The sequence below is a fragment of the Lepus europaeus genome, chromosome 9, assembly GCF_033115175.1.
Source record: "Lepus europaeus isolate LE1 chromosome 9, mLepTim1.pri, whole genome shotgun sequence".
Taxonomy (NCBI): Eukaryota; Metazoa; Chordata; class Mammalia; order Lagomorpha; family Leporidae; genus Lepus; species Lepus europaeus.
In genome coordinates this window covers 124,877,648-124,895,544 of record NC_084835.1, presented here as the reverse complement: position 1 = coordinate 124,895,544, position 17,897 = coordinate 124,877,648, and the positions used below count along the sequence as shown (strand labels likewise).

At 52.8% G+C, this 17,897-nt stretch overlaps 1 protein-coding gene across 1 annotated transcript in view; it reads right to left on the bottom strand.

Annotated features, from left to right (window-relative positions):
- ATP9B (ATPase phospholipid transporting 9B (putative)) overlaps positions 1-15,944 on the bottom strand; it is a 259,712-nt gene extending 243,768 nt beyond the window's left edge. Inside the window, 1 exon segment of the mRNA XM_062201824.1 lies at positions 15,764-15,944. Within this exon segment, the coding sequence (XP_062057808.1) occupies positions 15,764-15,885 (122 nt within the window). The 5' untranslated portion in view covers positions 15,886-15,944.
- Positions 15,945-17,897: the final 1,953 nt, after the last annotated feature.

The following is a 17,897-nucleotide window of genomic DNA, read 5'->3' as shown; positions in this document are numbered from 1 at the left end:
GTAAAACATTTCCATTCTTGAGTGTAAAGAATTTCTTACACTTGAATGGCTACAGATTCCTTTTAAAGGAAATGCTTATAGATCCCTAAGAAAATGTCTCTGATTTCAAGAAATTGTGGGCCTGAGCATTCAGATAAATCCCGAAGGATCACAACGTTGTGACTGCACTGTGGTGCAGCAGGTCACCACAATGTAAGCGCCACCTGTGACACCGGAGCGCTGGTTACGAGTCCTGGATGCTCCACTTCTCATCCAGCTCCCTGCTTATGTTTCAGCGAAGACAGAAGATGATGGCCCAAGTGCTTGGGTTCCTATTATCCATTTGGGAGACCCAGATGGAGTTCCTGGCTCCCGCCTTCAGCCTGCCCCAGTCCTGGCTGTTGTGGCCATTTGAGGAGTCAACTGGTAAACAGAAGCTCTCTCCCCGCCGCCCCTCCCCACCGATTCTGTCACTCTGCCTTTCAAATAAATAAATAGGGCTTTTTCTTTTTAAAGATTCATTTTATTTGAAATGCAGAGTCACAAAGAGAGAGGGAGATAGAATAAGAGATATTCCATCTGGCCAGGAGCCACTAGCTTCATCCAGGTCTCCTACATGGGCTCAGGGACCCAAGCATTTGGGCCATCCTCTGCTGCTTCCCTAGGCACATTAGCAGGGAGCTGGATCGCAAGTGGAACTGGCACGTACATAGGATGTCAGCATCACAGGTGGCAGTTATGCCACAGTGCCGATGCCATAAATAAAGCTGATTTTTTTTAAAAGGCTTCAAGCATCATTTACTCCTTCAACAGGTATGTATTTAATATGTATTAGTTCTTTAGTGCTTTTTTTTTTTTTAAGATTTATTTATTTATTTGAAAGGCAGTGTTACAGAGAGGCAGAAGCAGAGAGGTCTCCCATCCACTGGTTCATTCCAATGGCTGCAACAGTCGGTGCTGGGCCGATCCAAAGCCAAGAGCCAGGAGCTTCTTCTGGGTCTCCCCCATGGGTGCAGGGGCCCAAGCACTTGGACCATCTTCTACTGCTTTCCCAAGCCATAGCAGAGAGCTGGATCAGAAGTGGAACAGCTGAGACTCAAACCAGCACCCATATGGAATTCCGGCACTGCAGGTGGTGGCTTTACCCACTTTGCCACAGCTCCGGCCCCATAAATAAGGCTTTTTAAAAACCATTTCTAGGGGGCCAGCACTGTGGAATAGCAGGTTAAGCAGCTGCCCGTGGCACCGGCATCCCATATGGGCACCAGTTTGAGTCCCAAGCTGCTCCACTTCCAATCCAGCTCCCTGCTAAAGCACCTGGGAAAGCAGCAGAAGATAGCCCAAGAGCTTGGACCCCTGCATCCACGTGGGAGAACCGGAAGAAGCCCCTGGCTCCTGGCTTCAGATCAGCCCATCTCCAGCCATTGCTGCCATATGAACCAGTGGGCGGGATGAACAATATCTCTTTCTCTATCTTTAAAAAAAATTTACACCTTTAAAAAATAAAAAGCTTTTCAGGCCAAATGTTTGAGAAGCCCACATTTATAGAAAGTGCCTGGGTTCAAGTCCTAGCTATGCTCCTAATTTCGGCTCTGGTTAATGCACACCTTGGGAAGTGGACCCAGTTAGATGGGTCCCTGCCACCCATGTGGGAGACTTGAGCTGAGTTCTTGGCTTCTGCTTTCAGCCTCACCCAGCCCTAGCTGATGCAGGCATCTGGGGAGTTAACCTGAAGAGCTGGTTAACACCTGGGAGCTATCTCTCCATCTCTCCCTCTCTGCCTACAAATAAAAAAAAAAAAATTAAAATAAATTAAAAAATAAAAATTTAATCAATTGTGAACCATTACAGCAAAGAGAAAACTGCATTTTTACAACTAATAAAGTATTGTTAGGTCGTCACTATAATTGTAAATGTTTAAGAATCAGAGAAAACTGTGTATAGACTCTCAGAGCGAACAAACTAGCATTTAAAAAATTTGTGTTGCTTCTACTAAGAAACACTAATATTTTACAGATAATGAGACAATAGCCATCTGCTCTCAGCATGAGTGGCTTTTTAAACACTATAGTTTAACTAATGATAACACTGAAAATGGCTCCAGGCAGGGCCAACAGCCACACTGCTGGAAAAAGGAAAGAAAAGGCAGGGACATGGATAGACAAAATGAGATGGCCAGTGTCTCTCATCCTTCACTCATCTGCAAAGGTAATGTTAAACGCAGAAATGAAGCATGCCACACCAACAAATACTTGTATGCAGCTGTCCACATGTGAAACAGCAATGTCACGTGACTGAGCGTGAACTGCCAGTGAGCTGTGAGCTGTGTGTGTGCACGTCTCACTCACCTTCTGACAAATGACAACACAACACCCCTCCCTGGCCATACTCAAGCCACATCTAATTTTTCTCTTGTAAACTTCCACACAATACAAACTCAGAGATGAACACTTTTATGCAACTAGTAATAATTTACCAAAACTATCTTCAAGTACTTTGTATCCTAAACTGGTACAATTACAAAGAAATAAAAATATTTTCACTTCAAGGAAACCTAAGAACCTTCCAAATACATCACCGCAGGGGCTAGCTCTGCAGGTGAAGCCACCACCTACCACGCTGGAATCCCACCAAAGTGCCGGTTGGAGTCCTGGTAGCTCCACTCTGATCTAACTGCCCGCCAGTACACCTGGAAGAGCAGCACAGGATGGCTCAAGTCCTTGGCCCCCTGCACCCACGTGGGAGACCTGGAAAAAGCTCCTGGTTTCAGCTTGGGCCAACCTTGGTCATTGTGGCCATCTGGGGAGGGAAGCAGCCAGATGGAAGATATTCATTCTCTTTCTCTCCCTCTCCCTCTCCCTCTCAGCTGGATAGAAGATCTCTCTCTCCCTTCCCCCCCATATATATATATATAGATAGATACATATATATATACATATATATATACATATATACAACACACACACACACACATATATATACATATATATATACACATACATACATACGATACACACACACACATATATCCCTCTTTCAAATAAATAAATCTTTCTTTAAAAAAATACATCACTACAATTCCTGGTACACAGAACAAAATGTCACTTTCACATGACCAAGGAAAGATGCTTTTGAAGCTCACAAGACAAAGCCAAGCCCTGATCAAAGCTATTTTCCTAATTATAGTCATTCAGCTTCAAACTGCCACTGTGGACCGGTAGGCTTCATAAGTTATATTATATAGCATGCATTTCCCCAAACAGAAATATTAGAAAAATCGTAATTTGTATGTAAAACTTTACTCACTTTAGAATTTCAAAGTACAAAAAGGAGTGTTTGTCATATATTAAGTCAAAAGTACTCTCACAAGTAGTTAAAATGGTAAATCCCATGGTAGGTTTATTCTACCAAAAATCTTTAAAATCTAGATGCTGGGGCTTGGAGAAGAGGAGAGGGAGTAATGACAGGATGGGGTAGTACCCACAGGGCACACGGTTTCTTTTGGAGGTGACAGAAATGTCTCAAGGTTGACTGCAGTGATGTTTGCACACATCAGTGACTACACTAGAAAATACTGAATAGCACATGTGAAGTGAGAAACTTGCATGGCACGTAAACTGTATCAAGAAAGCTGTTAATAAATTTTTTAAAATGGGGCAGATGTTTGGTACAGCAGTTAAATTCTGCTCGAGATGCCTGTACCCCACTTCCGAGTGCCTGGGTTTGAGTCCTGGCTCCATCCTCCTGATGCACTTGAGATGCAGCAGCACAGGCTCTGGGGGCTGGGTCCCAGCCACCCCACGAGAACCAGACTGACTCCTGGGCTCCTGGTTTCAGCCTGGACCAGCCCTGGCCGTTGCAGCAATTTGGGGAGTAAACCAGAGGATGAAAGATCTTTCTCTGCCTTTCAAATATACAACATAAATAATTGTTCAAAAAGAAAATTTAAAATAAGTAAAAATAATTTTTAAAGAGAAAAGAAAAAGAAGCAAAACGAAAAACCTAAGTTGACCCTTCCTTCCACCTCCAGACCTCCTGCTCTCACTGAACGTGGCCGGAGACCGGGAAGGGTCCTGGAGCTAGGCAGCGAGGCAGCGGCGAGCCCTGGTGCCTGCTCCTGCCTCGTGCAGCCCACACTGCACTACAGAATCCATAAGCAGGAGAAAATACGGGTGCAGCAGACAGGGGACACCCCACCAGGTCAGAAAACTTACCAGCCTCTGGGTTCCCTCACCTCGGCTCTGAGGGAGGGACAGCCCTCCTCATCAGGGCCCAAAGGAGCCTGAGGGAGCAGGACCTCCAGCCAATGCAGGCACAGGATGCTACAGCCTCACTCCTATTCCAAACAAAACAAAATCGCACTCCGTCAATGACTCCTGTGAGGAGGGCTGAGAAAGCTGCCCTGAGGGGCCTTACAGGCACCAAGCTGCAGGAGCAGAAGCCGGAGGAGCAGACCCAGAGCCATTTCACCACCGCCCCTGCCCCTTACCGTGCCGGCGCAGGCTGACCTGGGGAACAGGTCTTCCCATTCAGCTCGATGACACGGCACCAAGCATTAGTGACTCTACTGTGTGACTCACACCTGGTCTGCTGGGCCGTGTGCAGGCGCTCTGTCCAAAGCACTGGCCTCTGGTAAAAAGTTACCAACACCCTAAACCAGGGATGGGGAACCTCTTTTCGCCAAGGACCATCTAGATATTTCTAACAGCATTCACAGGCTATACAAAATTACTGACATAAAAATTGGCCTGCTGTTAAATTGTGAGTCCCACCTGTGGTTGCCTTGGCCAAACCAAATGATTTTAGAGGTCTCATACGACCCAAGGGCCAGATGTTCCCTGCCCCCACCCAAACCCAAGGAACTAAGGCCCATTCCTAGCAGTGTCACAGGAGCCCAAGCGAGCAGCAGAAACTGAGCCCTCCTGAGGTAACAACCCCCACATGAGGCCAGTGCAGTCGAAGGAGTGTGATCGCCACGCACGCCTGCCCTCCCAGCCAGAGGGCAGCAGAGACCAGCGTGGGCCCCAACTCCCCCTCTGCCCCCAGTGCCCAAGGGGCTCTGAAGAGGACCTGGCCCTTCACTCAGCTCTGGCAAGTCACAAGGCAGAGTCCCCCAGCATGGTACCGGAGGAAGGCTAATAAAACACAAGATTTAAATAATGTTAGAGCCTCATAATACCCAAAACATACAGAACACAAAAGATTCAGTAGAGCAAAACCCAGAAACATTTCAACCAATAAGAAAAGAGAATCAACAGATGCCAAATTCAAAAGCACTCAGAAACCTAAATTATCTGACAAAGATCTGAGAACACAACTCTAACAGCTGAAGCAGTCTCAGTAAAGGCACAGCTAGTATGAAGAAGAATCAGCTGGAGATTCTGAAATTAAAATACATAGCAGGGGTCAGCATTAAGGCACAGGGAGTTAAGCCGCTGCCTGTGGCACCAGCAGACCATGAGCACTGGTGCAAGTCCCATCTGCTCCACTTCCAATCCAGCTCCCTGCTAGTGTACCTGGGAAAGCAGTCAAAGATGGCCCAAGTGCTTGAACCCCTGCCACCCACTTGGGAGGCTAAAATGGAATCCAGGCTCCTGGCTTAAGCCTGACTCAGACCTGGCCGTTGTAGCCATCAAGGGAGTGAACCAACAGATGAAGATCTTTCTGCTTCTCCTTTGCTTTCTCTGCCTTTCAAATAAATAAATAAATTTCTAAAAAGAATAAAAATATGTAAAGGATGGGCCCAACAACAGAACAAAGGGGGGAAAAAATCAGCGACCTGAAGACAGAGCAGCAGAAATTGCCTAATCTGACAGGAAATGAATCTGAAACAACTAAGCAGAAACTAGGGGCCCTATAGGACTACAGGAAAGACTTCACAGGGTGTATCAGGGTGACAGGAGAGACGAGAGACGGTGAAGCTCATTAAGTATTCAAACAATGGCTGAAAACATCTCAAATGTGACAAGACAAACAGAGACTCAAGAAGCTGTGCAAGCCACACACAAAATAAAACTAAAGAAATCCACATCATGATCCATAATAATCAAACGACTGGAAGTCACAGACAAGAAGCTTGAAAGCACTGAGAGAAGCCGCAGCTCACCTCAGGAAGAGAACAGCTCAGTGGCAGCGGCCTTCCCAGCAGAAACCACGGAAGCCAGAACATAAGGGGCATTACATTTTTTCAAGTGCAGAAAGAACTTTCATCCCCAAATTCTAGACAGCAGTCCCTTAATTCATGCAGGACACACTCCAAGAGCCCCCAACAAATATCTGAAACCACAGATAAACCAAACCCTATGTACACCATCTTTCTTCTTATACGTAGACAAGGTTTATTTCATAAATTAGGCACAGTAAGAGATCAGCAACAACAAACAATAAAAGAGAACAACTCTAACAATACATTGTCATGAAATTGCCAGCATCCTTACTCTTGAGCTTTGGGACCACGATTAAAACGCAAGCTACCTGAACACTGTTGAGACCATGACAGTCAATACCAGAACAGGGTGACGAACAGAGCAGCCAGAGTCCCAGACAGCATGAATGTCACCACACTTAGGAACTGCTGACCTGGGCAATTCCCCATAAACATGTGACCTGTGTCTGAAACTCCCCACGTAACATTTCCTAATGTAGGGGACAGATGCTGAGGAAAGAAACCCACAGGGAGAGGGGCTGCTGTGTCTGGTGATGTTCCCCTTCAGGAAGGGGCACAGAGGCAGCCTCGAATGAAGGTAAACAGAAGAGAAATCAGGCAGTGGACATCAGGAAACGCGAAGACAGAAAGGACAAAATGTGAGTCCATACGACAGGCTTTGTGTGAGGGACAAAGCGAAAATCTGGTGGCTCTAACTGCACATAAGAGAGACAGAGGCCTCTGCGCATGCCCAGTTTATATAATTTTACAAGAGAATTATATTACCAACAAAGGGGATGAAGGGATGTAAAGAAGGGAAGATATTACACTTTATTCAAACTGTGCAAATATCAACAGTATACTGTAATGAATTTTATATATGTGTATATATTATGTACATACATAACTACATATATGTATATATTACACATATATGCATATATTATATATATTACACATATACATATAGTAATTCCCAGAGCTATTACACAATGGTACCTAAACAAAGAAATACAACGATTAGCATACAAATGAATCAAAAATAGAATTTAAACAAATGTTCAAGTAACTCATAAAGGGACAGGAAAAAGAACAGAACCAAGCAAGCAAAACCCACAGAACAGCAATAAAATGACACAGACATGAGCCCAATACATCAAGCGCTATAGAGGGGCCGGCACTGTGGCGCAGCGGCTTAAGCTGCTGCCTGTAACGCTGGCACTCTGTGAGCAGTGGCCTGAGTGCCGCTACTCCCCTTCCAATCCAGCTCTCTGAGAATGCACCTGAGAAAGCAGCAGACAAGGGCCCAAGGGGTTGGGCCCCCGGCCACCCACTGGGAGATCCAGGTGGAATTCCAGGCTTCTGGCTTCAGCCTGATTCAGCAGGAGCCATTATGACCATTAGGGGTGTGAACCAGTGAACAGAAGACCTCTCTCTAACACTGCCTTCCAAATACATAAATGTTCTTAAAAATTAAAATTAAAAATAGTACAATGAATGCAAGTATTTTAAATACTCCAGGCAAGAGGCAGACATTGGAGCAACCACATGGCAACTACAAGAACTCACTGCAAATGTAAGTGAACGGAAAGTAAAGGAACAGGAAGTCAGTGCTCAAATAATAACCAAAGGGAAGCAGTAGTGGCCGCATGCTCCAATAAAACAGACTCCAGAGTTAAAATGCCAGCAGAGACAGCCAGGGGACCACAGAATGATAAAAGCACCAATCTGTCAGGAACACACAGAAATTCCAAACAGACCTGCACGATCCACGAAGAACAGATTCAACTACAAGAGGGCATCAACAAATCACAATTAGAGCTGAGGCTTTAAACAACCCACCCTAACTGATGCAACAACCAGACAGGAAACCAGTACAGACAAGAGAATTCAGCAAGACCATCAGCGAACAGGATCTAAGCAACATTTCAGAACACCCACCCAGCAGCAGAAGCCACTTTGTTTTCAAGAGCCAAGGAATGCTTACCAGCACACACCAGCGTACATCAAGTCCTTGCCACACGTAAACCACCACCAAACAGAAAATAACTGAAAGCACACAGTGCGTTCCCTGCTCACAACTGCATCAGCTTAGAAATCAGTGACAGGGCCGGCGCCGCAGCTCAACAGGCTAATCCTCTGCCTAGCGGCGCCAGCACACCGGGTTCTAGTCCCAGTCGGGGCACTGGATTCTGTCCCGGTTGACCCTCTTTCAGGCCAGCTCTCTGCTGTGGCCCGGGAAGGCAGTGGAGGATCGCCAAGTGCTTGGGCCCTGCACCCGCATGGGAGACCAGGAGAAGCACCTGGCTCCTGCCTTCGGATCAGTGCGGTGCACCGGCCGCGGTGCGCCGGCACAGCAGCCATTGCAGGGTGAACCAACGGCAAAGGAAGACCTTTGTCTCTCTCTCACTGTCCACTCTGCCTGTCAAAAAATTAAAAAAAAAAAAAAAAGAAAAGAAATCAGTGACAGAAAGATAGTGGTACATTTTTCACTTAAAAACTAAACAACACTCTAAATAATCCATGGATCAATAAGGAAATCAAAATGTCAGAAGCTGGAGGTCTTTAGCCTAGCAGCTCCTGACTGCAGTTTCTCGCTAACGGCAGACCTAGGAGGTAGTGGGAACGGCTCAGGTTCCTGACACCACATGGGAGACCTGGATTGTGTGCAGGCTCCTGGCCTTGTCCTTGGCCAAGACCTGGCCATCGTGGGCAACTAGGGGATGAACCAGTGGATGGGAACTCTCTGTCTCCCTACCTTTCAAATGAAAAAAGAAGAAATGTAAAGGAAAAACTAAAATTTGTAGAACACAGTTAAATTAATGTTAAGAAATTTACAGCACTAAACACATTAAAAAATAAGTCTCCAATCAATAATGTAAGCTCCCACTGAGAAAAAGAGCAAACTTAAAGCAAGCAAAATGCAGGAAAAAAAAAAATAACAGAAATTAATAAATCACAAACAGGGGCCAGCGCTGTGGCGCAGTGGGTTAACGCCCTGGCCTGAAGTGCCAGCATCCCATATGGGCGCTGGTTCTAGTCCTGGCTGCTCCACTTCTGCTCCAGCTCTCTGTTATGGCCCGGGATAGCAGTAGAGGATGGCCCAAGTCCTTGGGCCCCTGCACCCACGTGGGAGACTGGGAAGAGGCTCCGCTCCTGGCTTCGGATTGGCGCAGCTCCGGCTGTTGCGGCCACCTGGGGAGTGAACAATCAGATGGAAGACCTCTCTCCCTGCCTCTCCTCTCTCTGTGTAACTCTGACTTTCAAATAAATAAATAAATCTTTAAAAAAAAAATCACAAAAAATAAGCAAATAAAAGATGGCTCTTTGAAAAGATGACACATTTACCAAGACTGATCAACAGAGAACACAAATCATCAACTTCTGAATGACGTAACTTCAAAGGGATAAGAAAGGAATACTAAGAATAGATCAATTCCTCAAAGAACACAAACTACAGCACACCAGCAGGAAGTACCTGAAAAGCCCCGTGATGATTAAGAATCTGATTTTGCGAATATCAAACACTCAAAAAAGGAATCTGAGACCCAGGTGGTTATACTGGGAAACTCTGAACATATATAGGACATTAACACCAACTCCATACATCCATACAGCTGTCTCCCAGAAAAGCAGGAGAGGAGAAGATACTTCCCTACCCACCTCAGGGGGCCAAGGACCAGGCACAAAATCTGATCCTCACTGGCACAATGTTCATGGAGTGTAACGTTTAGCAGGAATGCAGCCTCTACAGGAAGGAGAGCAGCCAGGAAGGCTTCCCACGCACAGTGCTCGGGACGGGACATCAATAAAACCAGCAGCGCGGCCCCTGAAACGTGGAGACTGTAAGCGCCAGGATGAACTGGGAGGGTCCCAGTGACAGCGTCTGGACTGCAAAGCTGGGAGGGAGAATGAGCGTGGGGGACAGTCACAGCGTCTCACCAGAAGCCTGTCACCACCTTTTAGCTTTGTAACTATGTATGTATGTGTGCTACCATGACAAAAATAAAACTCAATTTCAAAGAATAACATAGAAGCACAACTTCTGGTCACAGAAAAGATGGCAGAGACCCATTACTCCCTGCTCCTCCCCAGTAAGTCCAACTAAGAACTCTGGGAACACAGCAAGAGCTAAACAAAGGAAGTACTCAAAGGGGGTAAGAAGGCAGCAGCAGCAGGAAGGCGGGTCAGCTGGGGCCCAGCACAGCTCACAGCAGGAAGCCACCCGGGCCTAAAGGTCCCTAACCCGGCCCATCCCCGCCCCCAGATGGGACAGAAGCAGCACTAGCTGCAAGAGAAGCAGAGGAGCCTCCAGGAGCGCACTGCCTTCCGGGCAGGAGATGGCCCTCTCCCCCAGGGATGGGAGGGGCTGCACACAGGCAGCCACAACACAGGCGGCCCAGCAAGCCTGTGTACCTGCAAACCTGAGCTCATCTCTCCAGCTAGGAGACATGCGAGAGACCTCACTTCATCCACACTCTGAGACGCCTTTCCTACCCAGACACCAGGAGCCAAAGGCACACGGCACAGGGGACACAGCCACGGCCAGCGCCCAGCCAAGGAAGCCTCCTCACCCCCAGGGCCTGCTTCCATCTCTTGCCAAGAGACACCGGGCTGGGAAAGCCCACCATCCCACTCCTGTAGCACGAGGACACAGACCGAGCACCCGAGATGACAGTGCACTGTCACCGGAACACAGCCCACAACTACAGGCCAGGGTCTACAGGCTAAGCATCAACAGGGTGGTCACCAGCTCAAGTCGGACATAAGTAAATCCAGGGGACCCCAACAAAATACTTGAAATGCCAAGAACACATCAGAAACAACCAGAACAGTCACCAACACTGTAACAACTCAGACTGGGATTAACGACACCCATTTTAAAGCAGCCGACAAAAAAAAAATGCTCAGCCATCAATTATAAATTATCTTGAGGCCGGCGCCATGGCTTAACAGGCTAATCCTCCGCCTTGCGGCGCTGGCACACCAGGTTCTAGTCCCGGTTGGGGCGCCGGATTCTGTCCCGGTTGCCCCTCTTCCAGGCCAGCTTTCTGCTGTGGCCTGAGAGTGCAGTGGAGGATGGCCCAAGTTCTTGGGCCCTGCACCCGCATGGGAGACCAGGAGAAGCGCCTGGCTCCTGGCTTCGGATCAGCACGATGCGCCGGCCGCGGCGGCCATTGGAGGGTAAACCAACGGCAAAAAGGAAGACCTTTCTCTCTGTCTCTCTCTCTCACTATCCATTCTGCCTGTCAAAAAAAATAATAAATTATCTTGAAACAAATTATATAAAACTAAAAAAAGAGAGAGAGAGAGAAAACACTGAGAAATAAAAGCCCACTGGATGGATCCACGTGCAGAATCAGGGAACTTGAAAGTGGACACACTGGATTTACAGCCTGAACACGGGGAAAAGGGCCTGGGTAGAAGGCACCTGGGGGGAGTTAGGTGCAAGCTTGAGGTCCAACTTTCACATCACCCGGAAATCCAAATGGAGAAGAGAGAACGGGAACAGAGTTTTAGAAATTACAGCAAGGCTGGCGCTGCGGCTCACTAGGCTAATCTTCCATCTGCGGAGCCGGCACTCCGGGTTCTAGTCCCGGTTGGGGCACCGGACCTGTCCTGGTTGCTCCTCTTCCAGTCCAGTTCTCTGCTGTGGCTCGGGAAGGTAGTGGAGGATGGCCCAAGTCCTTGGGCCCTTCACCCGCATAGGAGACCAGGAAGAAGCTCCTGGCTTTGGATCGGCACAGTGCTGGCCATGGCGGCCATTTAGGGGGTGAACCAACAGAAGGAAGACCTTTCTCTCTCTCTCTCTCACTGGCTAACTCTGCCTGTTAAAAAAAAAAAAAAATTACAGTCAAAAAACCCCCTGAAGTGGTGAACCACAAAACATCCTAGAGTGAGGAAGCTTACTGAACACAACAGAAGACAAAAACCCAAAACGTCCCCAACAAGACACACCCAATTAAACTCTGAAAACCAAAAGAAGCAAAACCTTGAAAGCAGAGACAGAAATGATACATTAGTGACCGAAACAGAAACTGAATTCCTCACCAGAAACTGCAGAGGAAGAAAGCGGTAAGACTTTGCAAGTGCTAACACTTGTCAATCAGGAACTCTATATCCAAGGAAACTCTCCATCAGAAACTAAGCGGAAATAAATCCATTCTCAGATGAAAGAAACTTAAATATTGGTTACAGGCAGTTCTTTTAACAGAAGACATCATAAAGAGGGTTCTGAAACACCAGAACAACGGGACAGGCAGCAGAGCACTCTCCTCCTCCTCGGCTTCCCACGGCACAGCTGATGACTGACACACAGGCCGGGACACGCCTGAGACACCAATACACCACAGCGCCTGCTGTGACACAGAGCAAACACCTGAAAACGCCACAAACACAGCACCGCACGGACACCAGGAAGGCCATCAAGTGACGCAAAGAGGAGCGCAGGCGTATCGGGAGAAACAGAAACACACAAGAAGTTCCAACACTGCAGTACCCCCGTGAATACACATGGCCCGAAGGCAACCACCAGGAGATGCTGGCAGTGGGCACAAACCAGCAAATTTCTCCACTCTGAATTCAACATGGGTGAGCTGAGAGCTAACATCACGCAAACGCTGATCCAAAAACGCGTGAGAGGCTACAAAACATCCAATAAGGCACATTCCGAGAAGAGTGTCAGAGACAGAGAGGATATTACACAGCACGCAAGGAACAACCCCCAGGAGCAAAGCGCCCTGAACGTGTGCACACATGAGCTTCAAGACACAAAGCAAAAACAGGTGAATTCAAACTGTGATGGAAACCTGTTTTGGAACAGGTTCCACGTTTCCAAATAACCACCCCCTGCAGGTATCCACCGAGAGAACTACCAGCGCAGCTGCTCCTACGGAGAGCCCTGGGAACCGCCACAGGTGACCCCCCACAGCACCCACCACGCACAGGTGAGGGACCTCCCACAGCACCCACCACGCACAGGTGAGGGACCTCCCACAGCACCCACCACGCACAGGTGAGGGACGCCCCAGCACCCACCACACACAGGTGAGGGACCTCCCACAGCACCAACCAGGTCCCACAGGTAGGGACCCCACAGCCACCACCAGGTCCCACAGGTGAAGGACCCCCCCCACAGCACCCACCACGCACAGGTGAGGGACGCCCCAGCACCCACTGGCCCCACGAGGGACCCCCCACAGCACCCACCACGCACAGGTGAGGGACCTCCCACAGCACTCACCACGCACAGGTGAGGGACCTCCCACAGCACCCACCACGTATAGGTGAGGGACCTCCCACAGCACCCACTGGCCCCACGAGGGACCCCCCACAGCACCCACCACGCACAGGTGAGGGACGCCCCACAGCACCCACCACGCACAGGTGAGGGACGCCCCACAGCACCCACCACGCACAGGTGAGGGACCTCCCACAGCACCCACCACGCACAGGTGAGGGACCTCCCACAGCACCCACCACGCACAGGTGAGGGACGCCCCAGCACCCACCACGCACAGGTGAGGGACGCCCCACAGCACCCACCACGCACAGGTGAGGGACCCCCAGCACCCACCACGCACAGGTGAGGGACCTCCCACAGCACCCACCACGCACAGGTGAGGGACCCCCCACAGCACCCACCACGCACAGGTGAGGGACGCCCCAGCACCCACCACGCACAGGTGAGGGACCTCCCACAGCACCCACCACGCACAGGTGAGGGACCCCCCACAGCACCCACCACGCACAGGTGAGGGACCTCCCACAGCACCCACCACGCACAGGTGAGGGACCCCCCACAGCACCCACCACGCACAGGTGAGGGACCTCCCACAGCACCCACCACGCACAGGTGAGGGACCCCCCACAGCACCCACCACGCACAGGTGAGGGACCTCCCACAGCACCCACCACGCACAGGTGAGGGACCCCCCACAGCCACCACCACGCACAGGTGAGGGACCCCCCAGCACCCACCACGCACAGGTGAGGGACGCCCCACAGCACCCACCACGCACAGGTGAGGGACACCCCAGCACCCACCACGTATAGGTGAGGGACCTCCCACAGCACCCACTGGCCCCACGAGGGACCCCCCACAGCACCCACCACGCACAGGTGAGGGACCTCCCACAGCACTCACCACGCACAGGTGAGGGACCTCCCACAGCACCCACTGGCCCCACGAGGGACCCCCCACAGCACTCACCACGCACAGGTGAGGGACCTCCCACAGCACCCACCACGCACAGGTGAGGGACGCCCCAGCACCCACTGGCCCCACGAGGGACCCCCCACAGCACCCACCACGCACAGGTGAGGGACCTCCCACAGCACTCACCACGCACAGGTGAGGGACCTCCCACAGCACCCACCACGTATAGGTGAGGGACCTCCCACAGCACCCACTGGCCCCACAAGGGACCCCCCACAGCACCCACCACGCACAGGTGAGGGACGCCCCACAGCACCCACCACGCACAGGTGAGGGACGCCCCACAGCACCCACCACGCACAGGTGAGGGACCCCCCAGCACCCACCACGTATAGGTGAGGGACCTCCCACAGCACCCACTGGCCCCACGAGGGACCCCCCACAGCACCCACCACGCACAGGTGAGGGACCTCCCACAGCACCCACCACGCACAGGTGAGGGACCTCCCACAGCACTCACCACGCACAGGTGAGGGACCTCCCACAGCACCCACCACGTATAGGTGAGGGACCTCCCACAGCACCCACTGGCCCCACGAGGGACCCCCCACAGCACCCACCACGCACAGGTGAGGGACGCCCCACAGCACCCACCACGCACAGGTGAGGGACCCCCCACAGCACCCACCACGCACAGGTGAGGGACCTCCCACAGCACCCACCACGCACAGGTGAGGGACCTCCCACAGCACCCACCACGCACAGGTGAGGGACCCCCCACAGCACCCACCACGCACAGGTGAGGGACCCCCCAGCACCCACCACGCACAGGTGAGGGACCCCCCACAGCACCCACCACGCACAGGTGAGGGACCTCCCACAGCACCCACCACGCACAGGTGAGGGACCCCCCACAGCACCCACCACGCACAGGTGAGGGACCTCCCACAGCACCCACCACGCACAGGTGAGGGACCCCCCACAGCACCCACCACGCACAGGTGAGGGACCTCCCACAGCACCCACCACGCACAGGTGAGGGACGCCCCAGCACTCACCACGCACAGGTGAGGGATCCCCCACAGCACCCACCACGCACAGGTGAGGGAGCCCACAGCACCCACCACGCACAGGTGAGGGACCTCCCACAGCACCCACCAGGTCCCACAGGTAGGGCCCCACAGCCACCACCAGGTCCCACAGGTAGGGACCCCACAGCACCCACTGGCCCCACGGGGAGCCGCCGGGGCTCCGGGCAGCTGGGCCAGGCGGCGGTGGAGCACGGAGCCCGCTCCCCTGCCGCACGCCGCGTGGATGAGCCGTTGCCCTCCCCGTCAGGAGCTCCCACAGTTCCGCGGGGGTAAAGCGCAGCTGTACGGCCAACTCCGAGAGGCGAAGCTGCAAGGCCTGCGAGCGAGTTCTCCCTGTGAACTACCCCACTGCCCGGCCTCCCCGCGGCCCCTCCCGGGCGCCGCCGTTACCTGCCGCGCCGGTCGGCCCCCGGCCCGGGCCCCGCCGCGCTGTAGTAGGCCGCGCGTTTGCGGTTGGGGGCCGCCGCCCCCGCGGCGCTGCGCACCGGGTACAGAGGAATCTGGTCTGCCATGTCGGTCCGCCCCTGCTCTCCCCTCAACTCCGGCCGGGCCAAGGAGCCGCCCGCGCTCCTGCCCCACCCCCTGCGCGTCGCCACCCGATGACGCCAGCGAGCGGCAGAGGCGCGGCGCCGAGGGCGTGGCGTCACGAGGCCACGCCCTCGGCGCCGCACGTCCGTGCTCAGTGTCGTCCGCGGGGGCGAGAGCCAGGCGTGGGAGGCGTGGCGCTCGGGCCCCGCCCCCGAGCGTTGGGCGTGGCTTCCGTTGGCCCCGCCCCCGGCGCGTTCGGAGCGCGCGTGGACGGCTGACTTCCGGGAGCCGTGCGTCGGGCGCGCTGGACGCCGGGGAGCGGTGGATCTGCGGGCTCCACTCTCTGCAGGCCGTGCCCGGGCCTCCTCGGCGTGGACTCGCCCCCGGCCTGCGGGCGCGGGCTTCTCGGGCCTTCCTGGCGCGGCCCGAGCTCCGGGGCCGGTTCCTCTCCCGCGCCCAGGCTGCAGGCCTGCGCCCCCACTCTTGGATTTCTAGCGTTTCCGCTCCCGCGTCCTGGCCTGTCTTCTGTAGCTGTGAACGTAATCAGGTTGTCCTGTTCTAGACACGGCGTCCGTTAGCTGTGTTCCTCCGCCAGGGCGCCTCCGGGGGTTCAAGCTCCGCTGCTTGGTTGGTTCACTGCGAATGTTCAGTGTGTGCACTAATGATGTAAGTTATGAATTTGCAGTTAGAGTTTCGTCAAACTTCCTGGCCAGCTCTGCGTTGGTCACTCCCAGATGGCCACAGTGACCAGGGCTGGGCCAGGCCACAGCCAGGAGCTTCGCCGGCGTCTCCCGCGTGGGCGCCCTGGGCGCCCTTGGGCAGTCTTCGTCAGCTGTCAGCAGGGAGCTGGCTGGGAAGCGCAGCAGCCGGGACACGTATTCAGATTTTATAAGAAGCAGTGGATGCTGCCCTCACAGGGGACGTGCTCACACACTGACCGCTCCTCCCCACCGCCTGCGGACGACAGCCCGGGGCGGGGTGGCCTCCAGAGAAAACCAGCGGACGAGGGCGCTCCGAAAAGTCTGTGGGACTGCAATTAAAAGTTCATTTTGGTGCAAGAGAAATCTGAACTCCGTGCAAAGCTGTGTATCACAGTACACGTTTTCCGTGACCCTTCTGAGGCTCCCTGGGGTGAAGGCGTTTGTGAGGCCAGGCTGACCTGCTTGTGGGGGCTGAGACCGTCTGCTGACCGCGGTGACCGTCAGACCCCGTCTGCCCACTGCGGTGGTGTCGTTCCTAGGCCCGGCGGCTGGAGCCAGTGGTGCAGATTCCCATCTTGGTCTCTGAGGGCCGCAGAAACCACAGAGCTCAGCAGCCAGACTGTGGCCTTGTCCGGCTCCTTGTGTGCTGGGTGTCCACACAACCTTGGTGAGGGCCAGCTGCTGGCTGCCAGAGATCGCTCCCACCAGCCAGAACGCCTCCTGGGCACAGCTCCCACCTAAAAGGAAGGTGTGGCCACAGGGGCCGCCCCAGCACCCCCTTACTCCACACAACTTAGCATTGCTTTCCAACCCCCTTGAGCACCTGCGTGTAGGTGCCCTTGCTCCAACTTGGGAGTAAAGGGCGGGAGCAATAGCGCCCTGGTTTGTCTTTGAGACGAGTGTGTGAAGATTCCTCCCCAGCGCCTTCTCACCCATCCCCATCTGTCCTTTGATTTCTTTGTGGTGGAAAGGTTTGATTGCTGACTTTGTTAGTCGTCTTTCTTAGCTTTAGAATTTAGGTTTGCAGGAAGGTTTTAGTTGGGAGAGAGATAAGGGGTGCCGGTCCTCCCCTGCCTTCATCACCATCTTCCTACCTCAGCAGTGTAGTTGCTGCTTCCACCTTCCACCAGAACCCAGGCCTCCTGGGCATCTCAGGCCCTCAGAGGGGGCCCGGCAGGTCCAGCATCTGCAGGCAGCTGGCTTCGTTCTTGGTTCTGCAGCCCTGCTTCTGGGCCCACAGCCTGCTAAAGAGCTCAGGCAGCTGTCAGCACAGGATCTTGGCGTTGTGGGATAAT